The 21492-nt window shown below is 40.5% G+C and overlaps 1 protein-coding gene across 2 annotated transcripts in view; it reads right to left on the bottom strand.

Annotated features, from left to right (window-relative positions):
* The window catches only part of LOC137433822 (myosin light polypeptide 6), a 34346-nt gene extending 13179 nt beyond the window's left edge, over window positions 1-21167 (bottom strand). The window contains exons 1-5 of one of the 2 annotated variants that reach the window (XM_068126202.2): window positions 21097-21165; window positions 20964-20991; window positions 14710-14853; window positions 14320-14493; window positions 12803-12880 (exon numbers count right to left, since the gene is read on the bottom strand). In XM_068126202.2, coding sequence (XP_067982303.1) covers window positions 12803-12880; window positions 14320-14493; window positions 14710-14853; window positions 20964-20991; window positions 21097-21099 — 427 coding nt within the window. In that variant the 5' untranslated portion in view covers window positions 21100-21165. Of the gene's footprint in view, window positions 1-12802; window positions 12881-14319; window positions 14494-14709; window positions 14854-20963; window positions 20992-21096 lie in introns of both variants that reach the window. The other variant, XM_068126203.2, reaches the window with a different exon arrangement.
* Window positions 21168-21492: the final 325 nt, after the last annotated feature.

Here is a 21492-nt window from a genome sequence, read left to right as displayed (position 1 = left end):
ATAATTGGTCTTTTTCAATAAACATAGAAGACCTACATGATTTGAATCAGTCTCGTAAAGAAGAATATTATCCACTTGGTGAGGATATGGATTTATGTGGAAGTACAATTAATAAACAACAAATACATGGTTTTAAGAAAAGAAAAATATATGATAGTATAGCGATGGTTAGCATGACAAAGAAGGAAGGTCATGAGATAAGGATAGAAAGCCGAGGAATACAAACCGATTTGGTAGTGGGAAGATGGGGTGGTATTACCTGTCATAATATTAATCTCACATATATTTCTGATACATAAATGGCAGGAAGAAGACTACAAGAGAATTATAATTTTTGTATTCAAGGATACCTACAAGAAAAGGGTGCTCGGTATTACATACCTTATGATTTGGAGCATATACATGGGAATTTTGTCATAAAAAACTGGCCTTATACTGATATTGTTAAACCCACAAATAGAGACTTGTTTAAAGTATTAAATAAAAATGAACTTCTCAAAGTTATGAAATATAAAACTCTTAGAAATCGTCAACAAATCTTATTGGTATCCTATTATGAGAAAAATAATTAAAGATACAAGAATATCTCAAAATCCAGATGAGTATATGTATAATATTCTTTGGGGTTTAAACTCAAGGGTAGCAAGGGATGAGGAAGGAGTTGAAGAAGAGAAGGAGAAAAGAGAGAAGGAGGAGAGGGAACAAAGAGAGAGGGAGGAGAGGGAGGAGAGGGAGAAAAAGGAGGAGAGGGAGAAAAAGGAGAAGGAGGAAGGAGAGAAAAGGGAGGAGGAAAGAGAGAAAAAGAAGAAGGAGGAGAGGGAGAAAAAGGAGAAGGAGGAGAGGGAGGAAAGGGAGCAAAGAGAGAGGGAGGAAAAATATAAAAAGATGGAAATCAGTGAGATTCGTAAAAGATTGAGTGTATTACAGCAAATAAATCAATCTCAACGCACCGAAGAGGAAATTAAAGAATTAACAACTCTTATGAAGATAATGGTTTCAAAAATAACAACGTCAATGTCTTCAATTTCAGGGAGGAGATTTAAACGAGAAAGTGGTGAAGAAGAAGAAGGAGGAAAAGATTATGTGATTGATGATGTTGGTGTCATTGACTTTAGTTAGTTTTTATTTGTAAATAAATGGAGGAGAGAGTGAAGGCATTCCTTAGGATTCTTTATGTTTTAAAAATAAAGATTGAAATGTATATGTTGAAAACCAAAAAGGTTTTGATACTCTGTCGGAATTTTTCTGATAAATAAATATGAGTTATTGTCTCAAATGTAAAAAGAAAACTAAATCTAAAAATATCTCTTATGTTAAAGCTAAAAATAATAGAGTTTATCAAAAAGGAATATGTCAAGTGTGTGGCTCTAAAAAGTGCCAATTCATCTCTCCTAAAAGAGGAGGAGACATACAAAAGTTTCTGTCAGGAAGTAAATTTACAACAACTGGAATTCCAGGGGAATTACACCTTCCAGGGTATTCTTTCTGTGGTCCAGGAACAAACTTGGATAAAAGATTAGATGAGGCTGACAATCCTAAACCTTGGTCTAAACCTACAAATAGGGTTGACGAAGTGTGTATGAAGCATGATATTGCTTATGGGAAAACCACTACGTTGACTGAAAAACATAAAGCCGACAGCGAAATGTTGTATAATTTGTCTTTGATACAAAATCCAACGTTGAGAGAGAAAGTTGATAGGTTTATTGTGAGAAATTTGATAAATGCTAAATTGAAACTTGGTCTTCGTTATTCCTCAAAAAACTATTAGGCTCTAATGATGTCATCAAGACTGAGGAGCTTTTGGCTGAAGAATTACACAAACCTATAATCACAAAGTTTAAAAGAAGGAAGGTTTATTCTAAATACACCGACCACATATGGTCCGCTGATTTAATTGAATTGAATAATGACAGGGGATACAGGTATGCTTTAACCGTTATCGATTTGAGGAGTAGATTTGCCTGGGTTGTCCCTTTAAAAAATAAAAGGGGTGATACTTTAATGTTAGCCTTTAAGCTAATATTTGATCGGGATAAAAGGAAACCAAAGATGTTATGGACTGATGAGGGAACAGAGTTCTATAACAAAATATTCATGAAATTTCTTAAGGGGAAGGGTATTAAATTATACAGCACCTTTAATGAAGGAAAGGCAGTTGTTATTGAGCGTTTTAATCGTACTTTAAAAGAGAAATTATATAAAAAATTCACACAACTCGGTTCTCAAAAATGGGTGTATTTAATTCAGGATATTGTAGATAATTACAATAATACAGTTCATTCATCAACAAAATCAAAACCATCAGAAACATTTGCAAAATTAGAATATGAAAAGGAGATTAATTTGAGAAAGCCCAAGTTCAAAGTTGGTGATATTGTAAGAATATACAAATGGAAAAGTCATTTTGAGAAAGGTTATACACAAAAATGGACTCGTGAATTATTTAAAATCATTGATGTAATGGATACAGTCCCTTGGACCTACAAATTATATGATTTAAATGGAGAAGAAATCTTGGGTTCATTTTACTCACACGAATTACAAAAAACACAAGTAAGCAGATAATACCCTTGAAAATAATAAATAAATAAATAAAATGTAATGGGGATACGTTTTTAAATCTGTGAACCCCAAACACAGAATCCCACAACTTTTTAGTTGGGGCTTAACTTTTGTGTGTGTATAATGGGGATACGTTTTTAAATCTGTGAACCCCAAACACAGAATCCCACAACTTTTTAGTTGGGGCTTAACTTTTGTGTGTGTATAATGGGGATACGTTTTTAAATCTGTGAACCCCAAACACAGAATCCCACAACGTTTCAGTTGGGGCTTAACTTTTGTGTGTGTATAATGGGGATATGTTTTTAAATCTGTGAACCCCAAACACAGAATCCCTCAACTTTCCAGTTGGGGCTTAACTTTTGTGTGTGTGTGTATGTGTGAGTGAGTCATAATAATATACAAACCCTAACCCAACCCCATCCCTAACCCAACCCCATCCCTAACCCAAACCCAACCCTAACCCATCCCTAACCCAACCCCATCCCTAACCCAACCCATTCCTAACCCAACCCCATCCCTAACCCAACCCAATCCCATACCCAACCCTAACCCAACCCCATCCCTAACCCAACCTAACCCTCACATTCAAAATCCCAACCCTAACCCAATCCCATCCCTAACCCAACCCCAACCCTCACATTCAAAATCCCAACCCTAACCCAACCCCATCCCTAACCCAACCCCATCCCTAACCCAACCCCATCCCTAACCCTCACATTCAAAATCCCACCCTAACCCAATCCCATCCCTAACCCAACCCCATCCCTAACCCAACCCTAACCCAACCCCATCCCTAACCTAACCCAACCCATCCCTAACCCTCACATTCAAAATCCCAACCCTAACCCAATCCCATCCCTAACCCAACCCCAACCCTCACATTCAAAATCCCACCCAAACCCGAACATAATCTTTCTTTTCTTCTTTTTTTAAATACGTATTTCTTTTTTTCTTTTTTCCTCTTCCTCCAATTCTGTCTTTCAAGGCTTTCAAGTTTGAAGAAGTAGAAATGGGAAGAAAGAATTTTCCAGCATTTTCTTCCTCGAACTTTCTTGATATTGCTTAAATCAAGCGTCATTAAATAAAGAACATTGTTCATTGCTTTAGAATCCAAAGAGTCTCCAAGAGGAACCCCACAGGTAGAGTCTCCAAAATAAAACCAACTTTCCAAGTTCCCAAGGTATAACCACATTCCTGTTGAGCCTCCAAGATAGGTATCACATTCCGAGTCATCAAAAGAAAACCCCCATTCCGAGTCTCCAAAAATATAACCATCTTTCCAAGTCCCCAAGGTAGAACCACAATTTTCAGAAATATTGGGGGTTTCCATAAGTCTCACATAGTATAACTGCGGACCATCAGGGAAAACTTCCCTTTCCCAATTTTTTAGGGTTTCTATGATGTGTCTCACATAGTATAACTGCGGACCATCAGGGAGAACTCTCCTTGCCCAATTTTTTAGGGTTTCTATGATGTGTCTCACATAGTATAACTGCGGACCATCAGGGAGAACTCTCCTTGCCCAATTTTTTAGGGTTTCTATGATGTGTCTCACATAGTATAACTGCGGACCATCAGGGAGAATTCCCATTTCACAATTTTTTAGGGTTTCTATGATGTGTCTCACATAGTATAACTGCGGACCATCAGGGAGAACTCTCCTTGCCCAATTTTTTAGGGTTTCTATGATGTGTCTCACATAGTATAACTGCGGACCATCAGGGAGAATTCCCATTTCACAATTTTTTAGGGTTTCTATGATGTGTCTCACATAGTATAACTGCGGACCATCAGGGAGAACTCCCCTTTCCCAATTTTCAGAAATTTGTGGGTCTCCAATGTATGACTTGTATTCTGGCTCATCAAGGTAGAACTTGTTCAGTGGGTTTTGTTTTGATAACTCACAACAAGTATCATCATGGTAAAACTCTTTTTCAGGATTTTGTGGATCTCCAAGGTATAACTCTTTGGCTGGGTCATCAAGGTAGAACTCGTTCTGGGGGTCTTGGTTGTTCAAAATGTCTTCAAACAAAAAAATAACTTCATCCCAAGTTGTGTTAAAAGCAGAATTTTCATTTCGTATCTCAGATACAATTTCCTGTGAAAGAAAATAACAATGTATTAATTTAATACAATATTTTTATTTGTATAAATCAAGCTCTATGAATATTAAAATAAACTTTGTTAACTCTTACATGAGTCTCATCTAAAAAAAAAATAATAATAATAATAATAAATAAATAAATAAACAAACTTACCTCCATTGATGAGGTTCGAGTCCAGTTCATCAATCTGAAGGTTGAGTTCTACACAGGTAGTAGGACTCCAAGGAATAGCAAAGTTATCCCATTCCATTTCGGCATAGTAGTCCATTCTCAAGTGAAGCAGAAAGCGTGTTTGAAAAAGCCTGTGTGGTCGGTGCCTTTTATAAGAAGGGCTGGGTGTGTGTCATTTCCTGTGGAAATTCCCTGGGCAAACCTGGGCGTGTCTTAACTGGAAATGATGTGATGGAAATTCCCTGAAAATGATGTAATGTATTACCTGGAAATGATACAATGCTGAAGAGTTTATAAAGTGGGTGGGACTTAGCAAAAGGGGGCGGAGCTTAGCAAAAGTGGGCGGGGGCATAGCAAAAAGTGGGCGTGGCTTAACAAAAGCGGGCGTGGTTTACCAAAAAGTGGGTGGAGTTTACCAAAAAGTGGGCGGCACTGGAGGCGCTCAAACAAGAACATTGAGGGAGGTTTACCATTTTATCTTAGCTCAGTTAAAATATCTTAATAAAGAACCAAACTCAAACATCTTTTTTGTTAATATATTTGATGGTGAAGGGAGTGGCAAGAGAATTAAATTATTTCCCACGCATAAACAAATATTTGTAGGGTCGTTGTTTGAGTGGGTCAAAGATGATTCACCAGATGATATTAAGAGTAAAAGGTTAAAAGGTCCATAAGGTCAGAAGGATCACAGGTTCACACAGAAGGACCATTGTTTAAGTGGTCTAATGAATAAGGATAACATGTCAAAAGGTTAGAAGGTTCGTAAAGAACAGGGTGAGAGAAATAGAGGTGTTTAGGGGCAATGAGGGAGGGGAAAAATTAACATGCAAGTCAATGGGAAAATGAGAGTGTCCCAGAAGCAACATATATACACTACTAATGTCAGTCCCCTTTCAATAGCGTGTGTGGCAGGTAGCTTATTCCGCCTTGCAGCATGCCCACGGCACGCTGCCGTTGATCCCTTGACAATCGTGGCATGTTGATTGAAATGCCCATTTTGCACTGGCCTTTTTAAAGCCAATATCAAGACATCACGCACAGCTCATTAAAATCATCCCGTACCCCTTGGCTAATCACTGACAGTCGAAACGGCTGTTCAACAGCTGTGCTATGAAGTGACCATTGAAGGTTCAAGTGACCATCCGTAACCGTTTTGTCTGACAGTGAGGACACTATTGTCCACAAATAAGTTCACACATTTACTACACGCAGTGTTATTGTTGATATTTAAAGGTTTCAAAGGTGGTAGGTTTCTTTTGCGTTTCAGTATATGTATGTATGTATGTATGTGTGTATGTATATGTATACATATGTATACGTATGTATGTATGTATGTATGTATACATGTGTGTGTGTGTGTGTGTGTGTGTGTGTGTGTGTGTGTGTGTGTGTGTGTGTGTGTGTGTGTGTGTGTGTGTGTGTGTGTGTATGTGTATATATATATATATATATATATATATATATATATATATATATATATATATATATATATATATATATATATATATATATATATATATATATATATATATATATATATATATATATATATGTGTGTGTGTGCTTGATGCCTTGCAGCATGCCCACAGGCAGAGTATATACATATATATATATATATATATATATGCATGGCTCAGATAGTGGATACACTTTACTATGCTTGCATGAATTCCCCCAGAAAATAAAAATGAGGTGCCTAGATACAAAACTAATTTTCAGATGTGAAGGCAGACACCTTGGTGGACCTGTAGAAACCAGCAATACAAATGATTTTAATTATGATTTTTATAATACTAGGGCATGCCCGTACTATATATATATCTAAAATTATATCCCCCCCCCTCTATTTACATGAAATGGTTTGGTCCAAAGCGAACGGCTTGCGAGTATGGTGACAATCCCCCCCCTCTATTTACATGAAATGGTTTGGTCCAAAGCGAACGGCTTGCGAGTACGGTGACAATCCCCCCCCCTCTATTTACATGAAATGGTTTGGTCCAAAGCGAACGGCTTGCGAGTACGGTGACAATCCCCCCCCTCTATTTACATGAAATGGTTTGGTCCAAAGCGAACGGCTTGCGGAGTTTGGTAAAGAAATCGCCATAGCGTGCACAAACGCGCAGGAAAGCGAAAGAATCGCAAATTAGTTTTAATTAGTTTTAAAACATAGTTTAACGCCAACATAGTTTGCCAACGTGAAATAAATGAATACGCTCTCAAATGTGCCGTCCGAGGCAGAGTCTGTTCGGCACGTTCGGCACACGTGATAGCTCGCTGCTCTCTGATTGGTTGAATCGTTTTTTGGACATAGCTCGGTAACTACTTGTCCGATTAATATGAAACCTTGAAAAGGCACATCCTCGGGTCCCCAGCAATATACCTGGCAAGTTTAAAGTATATCGGACCCGTGGTTGTCGAGAAACAGCGGTCACAGACAAACAAACACACACAGAGACACACAGACACACAGACACACACACACACACACACACACACACACACACACACACACACACACAGAGATTGCTGGAATTATAGATAGATGAATATAAGTACGTCAAAAAATGGCCTTTATAATAAAAAGAAATGTTACATTTGTGCTCTTTAAAATGTTTTTCTCATTGCATGTGTCGTTCCTGTTGATTATTTTCAATGTAGTTACTCTTAAAATAAAACTGGATGTCACTACTATGTGTTGATCATGTTTTGTGTTCAACAGTCAAGTTTCCAATGCGTTGTAGGTCCGCCAGAAAAACAAGATTCGCACATAACGCTTGGTGTCCGTTGCAACAGAGAAAATGGGGGAGCCAAGGCTGATATTGTTTCCTTAAATTTCCGTCCCAAATATGGCCTTATTTATTGAAAATAAGTGGGAAAACAAGAAGAGAAAAAGAGGAGGTCAATGTTGTGATTGGAAAATAAAAAATCTGGACAAATAAAATTCTTCGCAATTTTCGTGTCAGCCCCGTCACGTGCATATCACTCTCTCCTCATCCGAACGATAGATCGCCGTCTTCAGAAAATCATGCTTGTTTACCAAGTTTCCTGCTCGGTGAAAACAATAAGACCACACACGCGCGCTTGCAAACGATCATTCTCCGGCAAGCTCAGCATTCGTCTGCGTGTCCGTGTCTCCTCACTAGCGTGACGTGCGAATCCGAGTTTACAATTTCGACTCGCGGAGCTCGCCGTCGTCCGATCATTCTTCACTTTAACCAGTATTTGAATGTTTTCAGTTGAATAAAGACCTGCAAGGTAAGAATTATGAATCTACTTTATTACCGAAAGGAAGGTTTTGTTAAAACTCTAAAGAAATTGCATCAATTTTTACGATATATTTTGCAGAAGTTCATGGCTTTTCTGTTTAATTTTCCTCATGCCTCTCTTGGTTGGCTCGTGCCGACGCATGTTACGCGCCATTGTGAAGATCAACATCGTCCCCATATTGTTCTCTACTGAGTTTCTCTGATGAAGTACTGCTTTTCATTTGGAGAGGCAAAAATAATTTGTCTCCATGAATAAAAATGTGTGTTTAGGTAAATTTAAGCTATCATATTCGGCACGTCACGCTGACACCGAAGTTGTAATACCGCACATAACTTGGACAAGCATCCTGCGATGTCCATGTTATGTGCCGAATGGCTTTCATTTCTATCGGTGAATCTCGAGTAAATGATCAGAATTTGTTCACATTTATTGATTTACGATCACTGTTCATCACAATTTTTTTTTTTTTTTTTTTTGTATACTGAATCGAGGCTCGTGAAAGAGCTAACATTTATTTCACAAACAAATCAACCAGACAAACAAAGTATATAAAAAGAGGGAGCGGAAGACAAGATGGGGAGAGAAGGGGAAGCACACAAACACAACATTTGAGAGCAGGGACATGTGTGGGAGGGAGAGGGCTTGGGGGGAGGAGGCGTGGGAAGGGGGGGGGGGTGGGAAAAGTATAAAACACAAGGACACCAAGGACTTCCAGTACAGAAGTTGGTATTTCAAAAAAGTGGATTTGGGGTGAAATTAGCGGGGGTAGAAAAGATCAAGGTTTTGGATGGGGGAAGATAAGAGATGGTGGTGAACAGCTGTTTTAAAGACCTGGAGGGTGGAGTGGGATTGAAGAGAGTGAGGGAGTTTGTTCCAGAGGCGGGAGAAAAGAGGAATGAAGGAGTGAAGGTGAGCAGAGAGTCTTGATTTTGGCAGTTTAACCATAAGAGGGTTGCAGGCAGATCTTGTGCGACCTGTAGGAATATTTGCGGGACAGAGCCCAGAGAGAGCTGGGGGGGGGGGGGGGGGGGAAAGGCCAGAGAGGAGTCGGTAGTAGACGGAAAGACCACCAACCTGCCTGCCGTGAGTGAGTGAAAGGCCCCTGGAGTTAGCTTCATCGCGGGAGACAAACAGATAAAGAGTACAAAGGATATAAAATAGACATGTTAAGATGGTTAAATGCAACAAACTGCAACTTGGTAAAGTTGTTTGGTAGAGTTGTTTCAACACCATATGTGAGGTTAAGGTACTGTTATTAATATCTCGCTCATGGTGATGTTGAAATTGGTCATATTAGCCAAAGAATTTCAATTGGGTTAAAGTGTAACATTACAACATCAAGTTTGGTGTCCGAGTTATGTGCACGTCCTCGACACATCTTTTCATGTTTCTGGAAATATATTGACTTTTTAGGGTCCATTAAAATACTTCCAAATATGTTTGTATTCTCCTATGTCTTTCTAACAATTTTACAATCATTTTGCTGAACACTTTTTTTTTTTTTCTAAGTTTGCATATTGTGTGGTGTTGGCCCATGCTGGTGATATGCACATAACGGTGTCCAAATTTCATTTGCCCAAAATTTTGTGACTGAAGCAAATTTGCTGAAATATTTGTTGAGCATGATGCCCATAGTGATCAAGATTGAGCTTCATATTACATTTTTAAAAAACAACACACACACTGCAAATAACCGATTAAAGTGGACACCGAGTTATGTGCATATCAATATAAGCCTGTATTGAGTGTGTTGTATGTCTTCGCAAATAATTTTTTAACAGAACATGCTGCAGGTCTGAAATTCTAGATTTAGATACTTAAATACACTTACATTAACATAATAGGTTGCATTTTATATTCCCTTGAACAACATATTTTGCCCTTAATGTAACAATGGGTGTACCCACTATCTGAGCCATGCTCATATCTATATATATATATATATATATATATATATATATACAGTCACGTGAAAAAGTAAGTACACCCCATGTAAAGTTTTGACTATTTCAACATATTTCAACGTACAGCTATTTGATCTTCATTTCAACAATATTGATAGATAAAGGTGATATAATATAACAAATATCATGAAACATTTACATTTTGTAGTCCATTGTATAATTTAAATAAACATAAATGCAAATTTCGCATGTGGAAAAAGTAAGTACACCCTTAGCTCTAATAGGTGGTGTTGCCCCTTTTGGCAGAAACAACCTCAAGTAGGCGTTTCTTATAACTGTCTAACAGTCTCTGACATCGACTGGGAGAAAATTTTGCCCACTCCTCCATGCAGAATTCTTTCAGCTGTGCGATGTTTGAGGTGTTTCTTGCATGCACAGCTCGTTTCAAATCCCCCCACATCTCGATGGGATTTAGATCCGGGCTTTGACTTGGCCATTCCAGAACCCTCCATTTCTTTCTTTTCAGCCATTCCTTGGTGGATTTACTGATATGTTTAGGGTCATTGTCATGTTGCAAGGTCCACCTTCGGTTGAGCTTCAACTTTCCGACAGATGGCCTCACATTATCCTCAAGCACCCTCTGGTAACAATGAAGAATTCATCGTGGATTCTATGATGGTGAGCTGCCCAGGCCCTGATGCAGTTGGTCAGGCATGCTTTACAGTTGGTATCAGGTTCTTGTGGTCAAATGCTGTCTTTGGTTTTCGCCAAACATGTCTTCTGGTGCTGTGGCAAAATAGCTCCACCTTTCACTCATCTGTCCAGAGCACATTGTTCCAGAAGTGCTGGTCTTTGCCTCGGTGTTCATTGGCAAACTTTAGTCTTTCCCTGATGTTCTTTCTGGACAGCAAAGGTTTCCTCCTGGCACACTTCCCATGTAGATCAAATTTGTGCAGCCTCTTTCTAATGGTAGACTCGTGCACTTTGACATCAACAGTGGCAAGAGCTACCTGTAGGTCCCGTGATGACATTCTGGGTTTCTTAGAGACTTCTTTCAGCATCTTGCGGTCTGCTCTCGGGCTGAACTTGCTGGAGCGGCCTGGCCTGAACAAGTTGGCAGTTGTTTGGAATCTTCTCCACATGTAGATGATCTTCCGGACAGTCGAATGATTGATTTCATATTGTTTGTTGATCTTTTTAAATCCCTTCCCAGACTCGTAGGCATCTATAACCTTCTTTCTGAAGGCCTCAGAGAGCTCTTTTGATCTAGGCATGGTCATGCCACACACTTCAACAACAAAGAGCAAACCAAACGAAATGTCTGAGGTTTAAATAAGACAGGTTCCTCCAAGATCCTCTCTAACGATGTTCTAATCATTTGCACCTGAGCTGGTGCACCTGATTCTAATTTTAGGTATTTGAGGTAGTGATAAATGTGGGGGTGTACTTACTTTTTCCACATGCGAAATTTGCATTTATGTTTATTTAAATTATACAATGGACTACAAAATGTAAATGTTTCATAATATTTGTTATATTATATCACCTTTATCTGTCAATATTGTTGAAATGAAGATCAAATATCTATGTTGAAATATGTTGAAAAAGTCAAAACTTTACATGGGGTGTACTTACTTTTTCACGTGACTGTATATACATACTCAGAGGCAAAAGTTATTGTGACATGGAATTTTTTCATTGGTAATCTTGTGAATGAATTTTTGGATTTGAACCAGAGAAAGTGTGTTAAAATGGTCGAAGAAACGCAACCAAGCAGTTGTTGTTCGAATTGCAAGAAGCATGACATATTCGAGAAAAATGGCCAGCAATGTTCACTTTAAAAGGCCAGACAACCAGACGCTTATCATTTCCACTCAATGCAGTCTTAAGAAGTGCAGAAGTCAGAAAAACACCTATTCATCGTTCTGGAACAATTTTGACATGCCACACCTCGGGGAAAATGACAGATGGAGAGCTATAGGTATGCTTCAGTCTGGTACCTCGCAGCGTGACGTTTCTCGTCGATTCAACGTCCATAGAAACACCATTTGGCACTTATGGCGACATCGGGCCATATGTTCTGGAAGGGGATCGTTTTGGAGGTGGGGGCATTATGATCTGAGGTGGGATAACAGCTGCAGCAAGGACGCCAACTATTGTGATCGAGGGGAACTTGAATGCTGTAAGGTACCGAGACGAGATTTTGCAAATGGCCGCTTTACCGTTTTTGCAACAGAACAGCCGTGGAGTGACGTTTCAACACAATAACGCCAGACCACACGTTGCTCGAGTTGTACAGCAGTATCTTAATCAGAACAATGTTAATGTGTTACCCTGGCCCGCAAGATCCCCTGATTTGTCACCCATTGAACACGTCTGGGATGAAATGGAGTGACGTTTACGACATCATCCGAATCCTCCAACAACGCTGCAGGAACTCCGCCAAATCCTTCCTCGGATAAGGAATGATCTTCCCCAGGACTTTCATCGACGTTTAGTGGCCTCAATGAGGCGAAGGTGCCAGGCCTGCATCAATGCACAAGATGGACACACTCGCAACTGACCGTGTGAACTTGCTTGTGAACCCCCTCTTGTGTTGTGGCCCATTTGCATATGCCAGGTGCGCTGTTCTTATGGACTGTTGATCGTTACCATACCTTGAAACATTTGTCTTTCCAAGTAATAACATTTCATTCGCAGCAGTAAAAGTTTAACACTGATTCTGTTTGTTGTTTGTGCGTCACAATAACTTTTGCCTTTGAGTATATAACAAGACTACAGACAAACCTTCGTAGTTGATGCAGCCATTACCATCCTCATGGCCAGCAAGCAGCTGTTCTATCTCGTCCTCATTCATTTTCTCTCCTGCCAAATACAAGCGAAAACCAGAAAGAGCAATCAGAGATTGCAGACCCTCACCAGGACGTGTTTTAGTGTTTTTAAGACTTTTGTGTTAACAAATATGGCGGCCGAACCACGTGACCGATGACTCTCATTGTTTTTTTTCTCCACCAATTTATCCATAGATGACGCTCAAGAAATTTCATCTTGATAGGATGAAGTTTTGAACTTGTCGACTTATGACGTCATAATGGAGGAACCTATGGCATCATTAATATACGTTATTCCCCATGGGGAGTTCTTTACAATGAGCCATGTCTCAATTTTTTCTATGCAGCGCTTTCGGAGAATGAGGTCTAAAGTTTTTCGGGTTTTCCAAGATGGTGTCCGTCCCAAGTGACCGATGACGTCATAATTGTCATTAAATAATTATACAGGAGAAGGTGCACCGATGGTGAAAATTTCCTGTCAATCGGACCAACGGTTGCAGAGAAAATCATATTTATTCTGTGCGGACAAAGGCGGACAAAGACAGACAAGCAAACGATAAATATCTGAGCATCAGAGCAGATGTAAGCACAAATTACAAAATATACGAGAACAATTTACACAGGACACAGACACAAACAAACAGCAGGGGAGGAAGCCTGCAAAAAAAAAAAAAAAAACGGACAGCCGAGCACAGCGCCTCATCGCAAAGAATAACTAGAACAGCACTTTGACGTCATGGGATCGACCGATATGCCTCCGCCCACATTATGACATCATTATACATACTTGTACCAAGTTTGGTAAAGAAAAATCCCATCACTGGTTCACGAGTTACCGCAGCAACATAATTTTTACCGAACGACCGCAGCAACATAATTTTTACCGAATGGGACCTTTGACCTCTTGACCCCAAAATCAAATCAGTTCATCTTTACATCATTATACAAACTTGTACCAAGTTTGACTTGGATCCCTTCAGCCATTCCTAAGTTATTGCGGTGACAAAAACATATCGAGGACGAACGGGCACACGGACAACCCAAAAACACAATTCCTCTGGCAACTTTGGTGGTGGAGGCATAAAATAAAATAAAACATTTTATACACAAATCATAAAAATTTAAGGCTTATAACTTTACTTTATATAATAGTCGTTTTTAAGCATATCGTTTTGTACACATTTGATGGGGCAACCATTTTTGGTCCCGTTCCATCCCTACATATGGACTACACCTCATATACAAGCATAATGAAGCAGACACTGTCGACAGAAAAAGTTTGTCTCAAAGGCTGATGTGAGCACAAAAAGGCAAAATACACAAATTTTGTAATCATTCCGCAGACAGTCTGGAAAAAAAAAAAAAAAAAAAAAAAAAACAGGAAAAAACTAACCAAGTGAGCAATTTCCCAAAAGGTAGGCAGGTCAGGTGTTCTAAAACTACAATCTCATGGTTTCATCAAATTGTACATACCAAGGGTGCCAAGGACGTGTCTGAGTTCCGCTGCCATCACAGTTCCATTGCCATCCTTGTCAAAGACCCGTAGACCCTCTACAAACTCCTCGAGTGAGCCTGGCTCCTTACACTTGCTTATGGCGTGGAACATGGGCAGGAACTGCTCAAAATCCAGGAACCTGGACTGCATCTCTGCTCAGTGACACAGCACAAAGGAGCACATCCAACAGACTTGTCACACGTAAGAGAGGAGAGTGCTATTGGAGCACATAACCAATATAGTAGCCAAATCAGTTTGTGAACCAGGAATGAAGCAGATAGAGCAAGAAGTGGTAATTCCACCAAAAAGAAAACATTTCAAATGCCCCATCCACAAGTTTCAAATAGGGATGGTAGGAAAGGGTTTACCATCTTTCCTTGGGTTTCCCAGCAGTTTGTCCACCTCTGCATTGGTGGGGTTCATGCCCAGAGCACGCATCAGGTCCCCACATTGACAATATTGGATCTTCCCATCCCCAGTGCGGTCAAACAAAGCGAATGCTTCCCTGAATTCTAGAAACACATGACCATCAAGCAGCACACAATGTATATATATATATATATATATATATATATATATATATATATATATATATATATATATATATATATATATATCTCGAATGTTTGTCGTACGAAGATTTAAACATGCAGCAAATAATTAATTAGCAAGTGATATTACAGACAGAGCACATAATCATGATAAAAACAGGGGCAGCACCCCTGGTAGAATAAAACAGTAGACCACACTGACTAAAGGTATTTTAAACAGTATCACGGTATTTTAAACCAATTTCAATGGTTGCCAGAAGACAGGGCAGGATGTAGAATCATACTAACATAATCATAAGACATTAAACAAACAAACAAAAGCATACCTATTTTGGGAGGCTATCCCTCCCTGCCTCGCCCCATAGACCCCTTTTGACCTCGATTTTGTTTATGCTGTAAACAAACTTTGGTGCAAGTGGTTGTGGTCAAGTGCCATTGAAATTGTGTGTGTGTGTGTGGTTTCTGAGAAAATAAAATAGATACCTATTTTTTGATTAATAATACATACAAGAAGACAATAAATAAAACTGAAAACTAACATTTTTGGTAACGACAATGAGGAGCATACACTGTACAAATCCATGGGGAAATTATGCACCCATCTGCGAGTAACATGCAGGGAAGCGGGCCCCAAAGTTCCCATGGCATCCTTAAAGTTATGGCAATTTTATTTATTAAAAATAATTTTATAATAACTTTAAATATCATTTCACACATCATTTAACAAAGAAATGCCAGCACTCATCTTATCTATCTTGGCTTAAACATGCATGGAGAGACAAGAAAGCGAGCTCTTATATGACATTGCAGCGCGTGTTTGTGCCCCTCCTGATCATGTACGTACTTGCAATCTCTACAACAGACATTCCGAACAAACATTCCGGATGTGCAATGAAAGGGAAATGGTGGTGCGTCCTCAAAAGCTGTCAACATGTGTTCACAACAGCAGTCGTCAATAATAATAATAACCACAACACTTGCTCCACTACAGCAACATATTCATTTAATGGCACTGGCATTTCTTTGATGCAGCGCCCAACAATGGAAGGCCAGTTTAGCAAACTTGGCCTAGTGCTTGATGGAAATGAATAGAAGACAAACAATCGCTGCAATACCCGTGTCATACACAATTGTATCTCGAGCTGTTCCAACAAGAAAATATCAGCTTGTGCCTTAGATGTTGGGACGAGCGAAACCTGATATGCCCAACCAGGCAAATGCATTAGCAAATAATTAGAACGGCACTCGGTAGAGCGCATACCTCCACCAGGCTAAACAGTTGATGTTTTGTATCCCAATGATAGGCCGGATCTGGATTCGGACCAGAACCAAAATCGAATCGACTTGTTCTCGTCACCGAACCGACTCGTCCACCAAGTTTAGTCATAACTCGTACATAACTTTTTTGAAATATCATGTTATATATCGCTTTTTCCCCTGATCTCTCATTAGTGAAGAATCACTCGAAAATTAAATAACGATCGTATCCGAATCCATGTTCAGATCTTCACCAATATCGAATCAACTCGTCCTTGTCACACACCTAACCGGTCCACCAAGCTTTGTCCAAATCCAAGAGAGATAGCGTGCTATATATCATTTTCGGCCCCATCTCCCAATGGGGAAGAATCACTTGAATAATTCTACATAGTCCGGCAGCTAAGCTAAATATAGCATAACAATTGTGCATTTTGTGAGGAAAGCACCAAATTTGGCACACTAGTAGACTATCATATTATGAAAAGATCTGGATATTGGGCCATCTCAGATTCAGAGATTTGATTTTTGCAAGATTTGCAGATTTTGCAGATTTTCAAGCTGAGATTGCAACGCCAGGGACGGCCGACTCCTTCCTGCGAGCTGCCCACGTCACCCGCACAAGAAGAGCTCATCAAATCACTGCAGCGGCACTGCACATCCTGCAACACCGTGCGTATGAACGCCACTGTATGACGTATGCTGATGATGCAGAAGACCTGCCTGAGTTCGAAGACTGGTGTCACCAGAGAGGAGAAGACATTCCCAACTTTCAGTACTGGGCAACTGTGCTGGAACTAGAGATGTTGCTACTGGTCTACGTGCGTTCTCTGCGGCAGGCTTCATTCACCATGTACCTTGATGCCCTGACGGAACTGGTCCCATGGTTCCATGCCTTAGAACACACACACTATGCCAGGTGGGTCCCTGTTCACCTGAGGGACATGGTTGCACTCCCAATGAAGCACCCAGATGTAGCCAGAGAATTCAGGGCTGGCAACTTCACTGTACAGAAGACGAAGAAGGTGTTCTCTTCGATCCCAATCGAATCGAAATCTTGCAAAAATCAAATCTCTGAATCTGAGATGGCCCAATATCCAGATCTTTTCATAACATGATAGTCTACTAGTGTGCCAAATTTGGTGCTTTCTTCACAAAATGCACAATTGTTATGCTAAGTTGCCCCACTAACAAGCCGGATCTGAATCTGGATCTTCACCAAAATTTAATCATTTTGTCCTCGTCACATACAGTCGTGGCCAACAATATTGGCATCATTGCACTTTTTCAAAGAATGCACCATTTCTGCCAGAAAATTGTTGAAATTAAAAAATATTTTGGTATCCACAAATGTATTTCTTTGGTTTACAGTGGAACAAAACAAAAAAAAGGTCAAAAAAATACTATATCTTAGCTTATTCCACACAGAAATCCTAAAAGGGCCTGGCGAAGGTATGCGCTCTACCGAGTGCTGTTCTTGACAATATTATTGGCACCTTTTAGAAGTTGTTCAATTTAATTAGATTTCAAGCAGGTGATTCTCCTTTACTTTGTAATTTAAATCACCTATTGGATCACGATTTTTGCAAGATTTCGATTCGATTGGGATTGAAGAGAACACCTTCTTCGTCTTCTGTACAGTGAAGTTGCCACTGTACAGGTGCCTGCAATATAAAAACCACTCATTCAACCAGTTTGAATGGAGAAAAGGAGTTATTCTGCTGTTTTGTGTCAGTGTGTACCGCAATGAGCATGGAGAAAAGAAAGAAAATCAGAGAATTCTCTGAGGTCAGGCACAAGATTGTAGCCAAGCATGGACAATCTCAAGGTTTCAAATCCATCTCCAGAGACCTTGATGTTCCTGTGTTCACCATATGCAATGTTATCAGGAAGTTTAAGGCCCATGGCACTGTAGCCAGAAGGTGTAGGAAGCTCATTCATGGCTATAGGAAGTGCTTGACTGCAGTTATTTTGTCCAAAGGCTGTGCTACCAAATATTAAGTCTTGGGTGTCAGTGATTTTGTCAATGCCATTTCTTTTTATTTTCCGATTTAAAAGGATATATTAAGTTCTGAATAAAAAACAAAGGTTCTGCAATATTAACAGTGAAATAAAGAATTGTGGAGCCAAAATACTTTCATCAATTTAAACTTATTTTTAGAGAAAATTGTGAGTCATTTGAAAAAAGTGTAAGGGTGCCAATATTTTTGGCCACGACTGTACACTACCTCTGCCAAATTTCGTCCGAATCTGTCTACAACTTTTTGAGATATCTTGTTCACAGACAGACAGACGGACAGGGGTGAAAACAACCTCCATCCACATTTGGTGGCAGAGGTAATTAGAATGGCACATGGTAGGGTGGATACCTCCTCCAGGTTGAACGGTTTACATTTTGTATCCCACCAATGTCAGATCTGGATCCAAACCTTAACCAAAATCGAATCACATTGTTCTTGTCTGAAGATGCAAGGAGGAGTGGTCTTATACTGTATGTGCCAAGTTTTATGCTTTTAACCCAAAGTGCACGATTCAGCCAAAATCTTGGGTTAGCCACACCACTAATATGCTCTCTCACGGCTCTGACCCTCACCAGCTCCTCTAGTAACCTCATAATGACTAAACTCATATTCTAGGATGACTGCACACCTGCATTATTCTCCAGTTTGTGGAATCAACCTTCCAGGGGCTGATCTGTCCCACTCTTCAAGTGGTGCACCACCATCTTGCATCATTCCCCCCATCCCTCCCTGCGATATTTTCTATCCCTATTAACCCTATTTACCCAAACCCACATATCCGCAGGGTACTGTGTCTCCTCCGTCTCTTTTCCTGTTCGTTCATTCCCTTACTTCTGTCCAATTGTGGGCCCCATGGTCAGTATGCTGCCATTTAACCAATTCGTCCATAGATATTGGAGACAAAAAGTAGCTCTCGGCTAAATACAAATCGACAGTTCTGATGCCAAGCAGGCAGTCGACTCGTTAAAGTGCATCCCAATTTGAGGTGCGCAAGACCATCAGCTTGGCCAGCTTTGTGAGAGGGATGTTTTACCTCTGTCACCTGAGGTGGACGAAGGTTATGTATTTGCCAGTTTGTCTGTGTGTCTGTGAGCAGGATATCTCAAAGTTAGACAGATTTGGACGAAACTTCGTGGACAGGTTGGTTGTGTGTCAAGCACCAATTAATTCGATTTTGGTGTGGATCCAGATCCCAATCCGAGAAGTTTTTTTGGGGGGGTTTTTTTTTTTGAGTGATTCTTTACTATCGAGAGACAGAGCCAAAAATAATATATATAGCATGATATTTAAAAAAGCTGTGGACGGGTTAGCACAAAACTTGGTGGATGAGTTGGGCAGGTGGCAAGAATAAGCCGATTAGATCTTGTACGACAAGGACGAATGGTCCGGATGGAGATCCCGCCTAAGAGTGGGATATAAAAAACCACCTTTAGAGGCCATTTTTCCCCGCAAAGCGGGGGTTGGCCTTTTTCGGGAACCGTGGTTGTTGTTGTTTTTCGGTCCCCTTTTTGAAGCAATGTTTTACGGCCGGATGCCCTTCCTGACGCCAACCCTTTTTGCCGCCTTTAACGACAAACAGGGAATTACCAGTGAACTGGGACTCAATTAGCCGACCTCGGAAGGATGACAGGCTGAGTCAACCCCCCTGGCGTTAATTCAGCAATCGACCGGGATTCGAACCCAGGATCCTAGGATCCTAAGCCGGCACCCTAGCCGCTAGCCCAACACCAGGGTTGGGATACAAAACGTAAACCGATTGGTCTGGCGGAGGTATGCGCTCTACTGAGTGCTGTTCCAGTTTACAATGCGATGACACATTGGAACATGGAAAGAGGGGTGGACTACCTGCGTTTGCATTTACCATCCGCAGCAGGTGGTGTTACAGTGGTGAAAGCCCGCAACAACTCTGGTGAGGGTGGCAACATTGCCACATGAGATGCTCATGGATAAGAATGTAAAGGTAGAACAAAATGCCAAATGTGCAGCAGAATCTGACCCAAAGGTACACAAATCGTGAACTTTGGAAAATGTAAAAAAAAAAAAAAAAAAGAGAAAGAAAAGAAGTTAAAAGCAAACAGTTAAGCAACTATGAATGCATCAAGAGCAAAACAAGGAAGAAGTGTGTGCAGGTGGAATTTACAGCTTCCTAGGAATAAAACTGATATTAACAAAGGGTGACGGTGCAAGCCAAAGGCAAAGTGTGTGAGGAACACAAAAAGAGTGAACTGTACCAAGAGGAAACCAATGCGGTTTACAGGGCAAGAAACCCGCTGCCCGAGGCCGATAAAGGCAGATCCGGGGCGGAAACCACCAGGGAGCCCAGAACGCCACACAAACTGACGGAACGCGACGTCAACCGTGCGTGTCATTCCAGACGCGGGACGGCGTGGACATACGTCACGGATCGTGACGTCACAGTCCGGTCGCGACCACACCCCTCGGGATTCGTAGTTCCCGCCCAAGTTCTCTCATATCCTTTAACCCCTTGCTTTTTCCCCCTCACACGATGCTGCCTTCCCTTCCGGTTCTGCAAACACAACTCACAAGCCTCAAACCCAAAAAGGTTTGCAAAAACGCGGGAAAGTGTGAAGAAACGAAGCGGAAATTGGGAAACCTCTCGATTTAACGTCCCTCGATCGCAGGTCTATTTCACGGGAAGTGAACGTCCCCCATGGAATTGATATTGATAAATGATCATATCGTTACAAATGTCTGAATGGTACTGGTAGATTTGCACCGAGTTGAGGGGGAGAGGAGAGGAAGGAGTGAGGTGAAGATTTGAGTTGCACTTACCGGCAATCTGGTCCTCATTATATTCAGACTGTAACAAACAAGACAAAACAACAAAGTTATTTCGATGAAACTTAAGACCGAGCATCAGGAAAGGAAGCACAAACGCTTGGACATGCCAGAAAGCCGCACCCACCATGATGGTGTTTGTAGAGGAACCGAATCGCCGCGAAGGCTTATGGGAAAAAAAGGGCTCGTCGTATAATTACATTTTCGTTGTTTGTAATCTGCATATTAAATGAAACACGTTGCGTAGCTTAAACTTGTCTTCAAAGGTCAATTTCCCGTTACGATAAAGAAGACAAGTTTCGAATGAGAGGTTTGAGAACCACAGTACCCTTGGTCAATACACCCAACATACACCCCAACCTCACCACAAACCAGGAAGAGGCAATTACTCCAAATAAACCTGCGCAATGGCTGCCAACATACAGCAGTTTGTCCGTGCTCTGTGCTTTTCAAGTGCTGATGGAAAAGCAGCACGTACCATTTTAAAGGCTTCATCCATAATAAAAATTAACCGGGTTCGAAC

Source organism: Myxine glutinosa, chromosome 10, assembly GCF_964187855.1.
Source record: "Myxine glutinosa chromosome 10, kmMyxGlut1.1, whole genome shotgun sequence".
Classification (NCBI taxonomy): domain Eukaryota; kingdom Metazoa; phylum Chordata; class Myxini; order Myxiniformes; family Myxinidae; genus Myxine; species Myxine glutinosa.
This window is presented reverse-complemented; position numbering and strand designations above follow the sequence as displayed.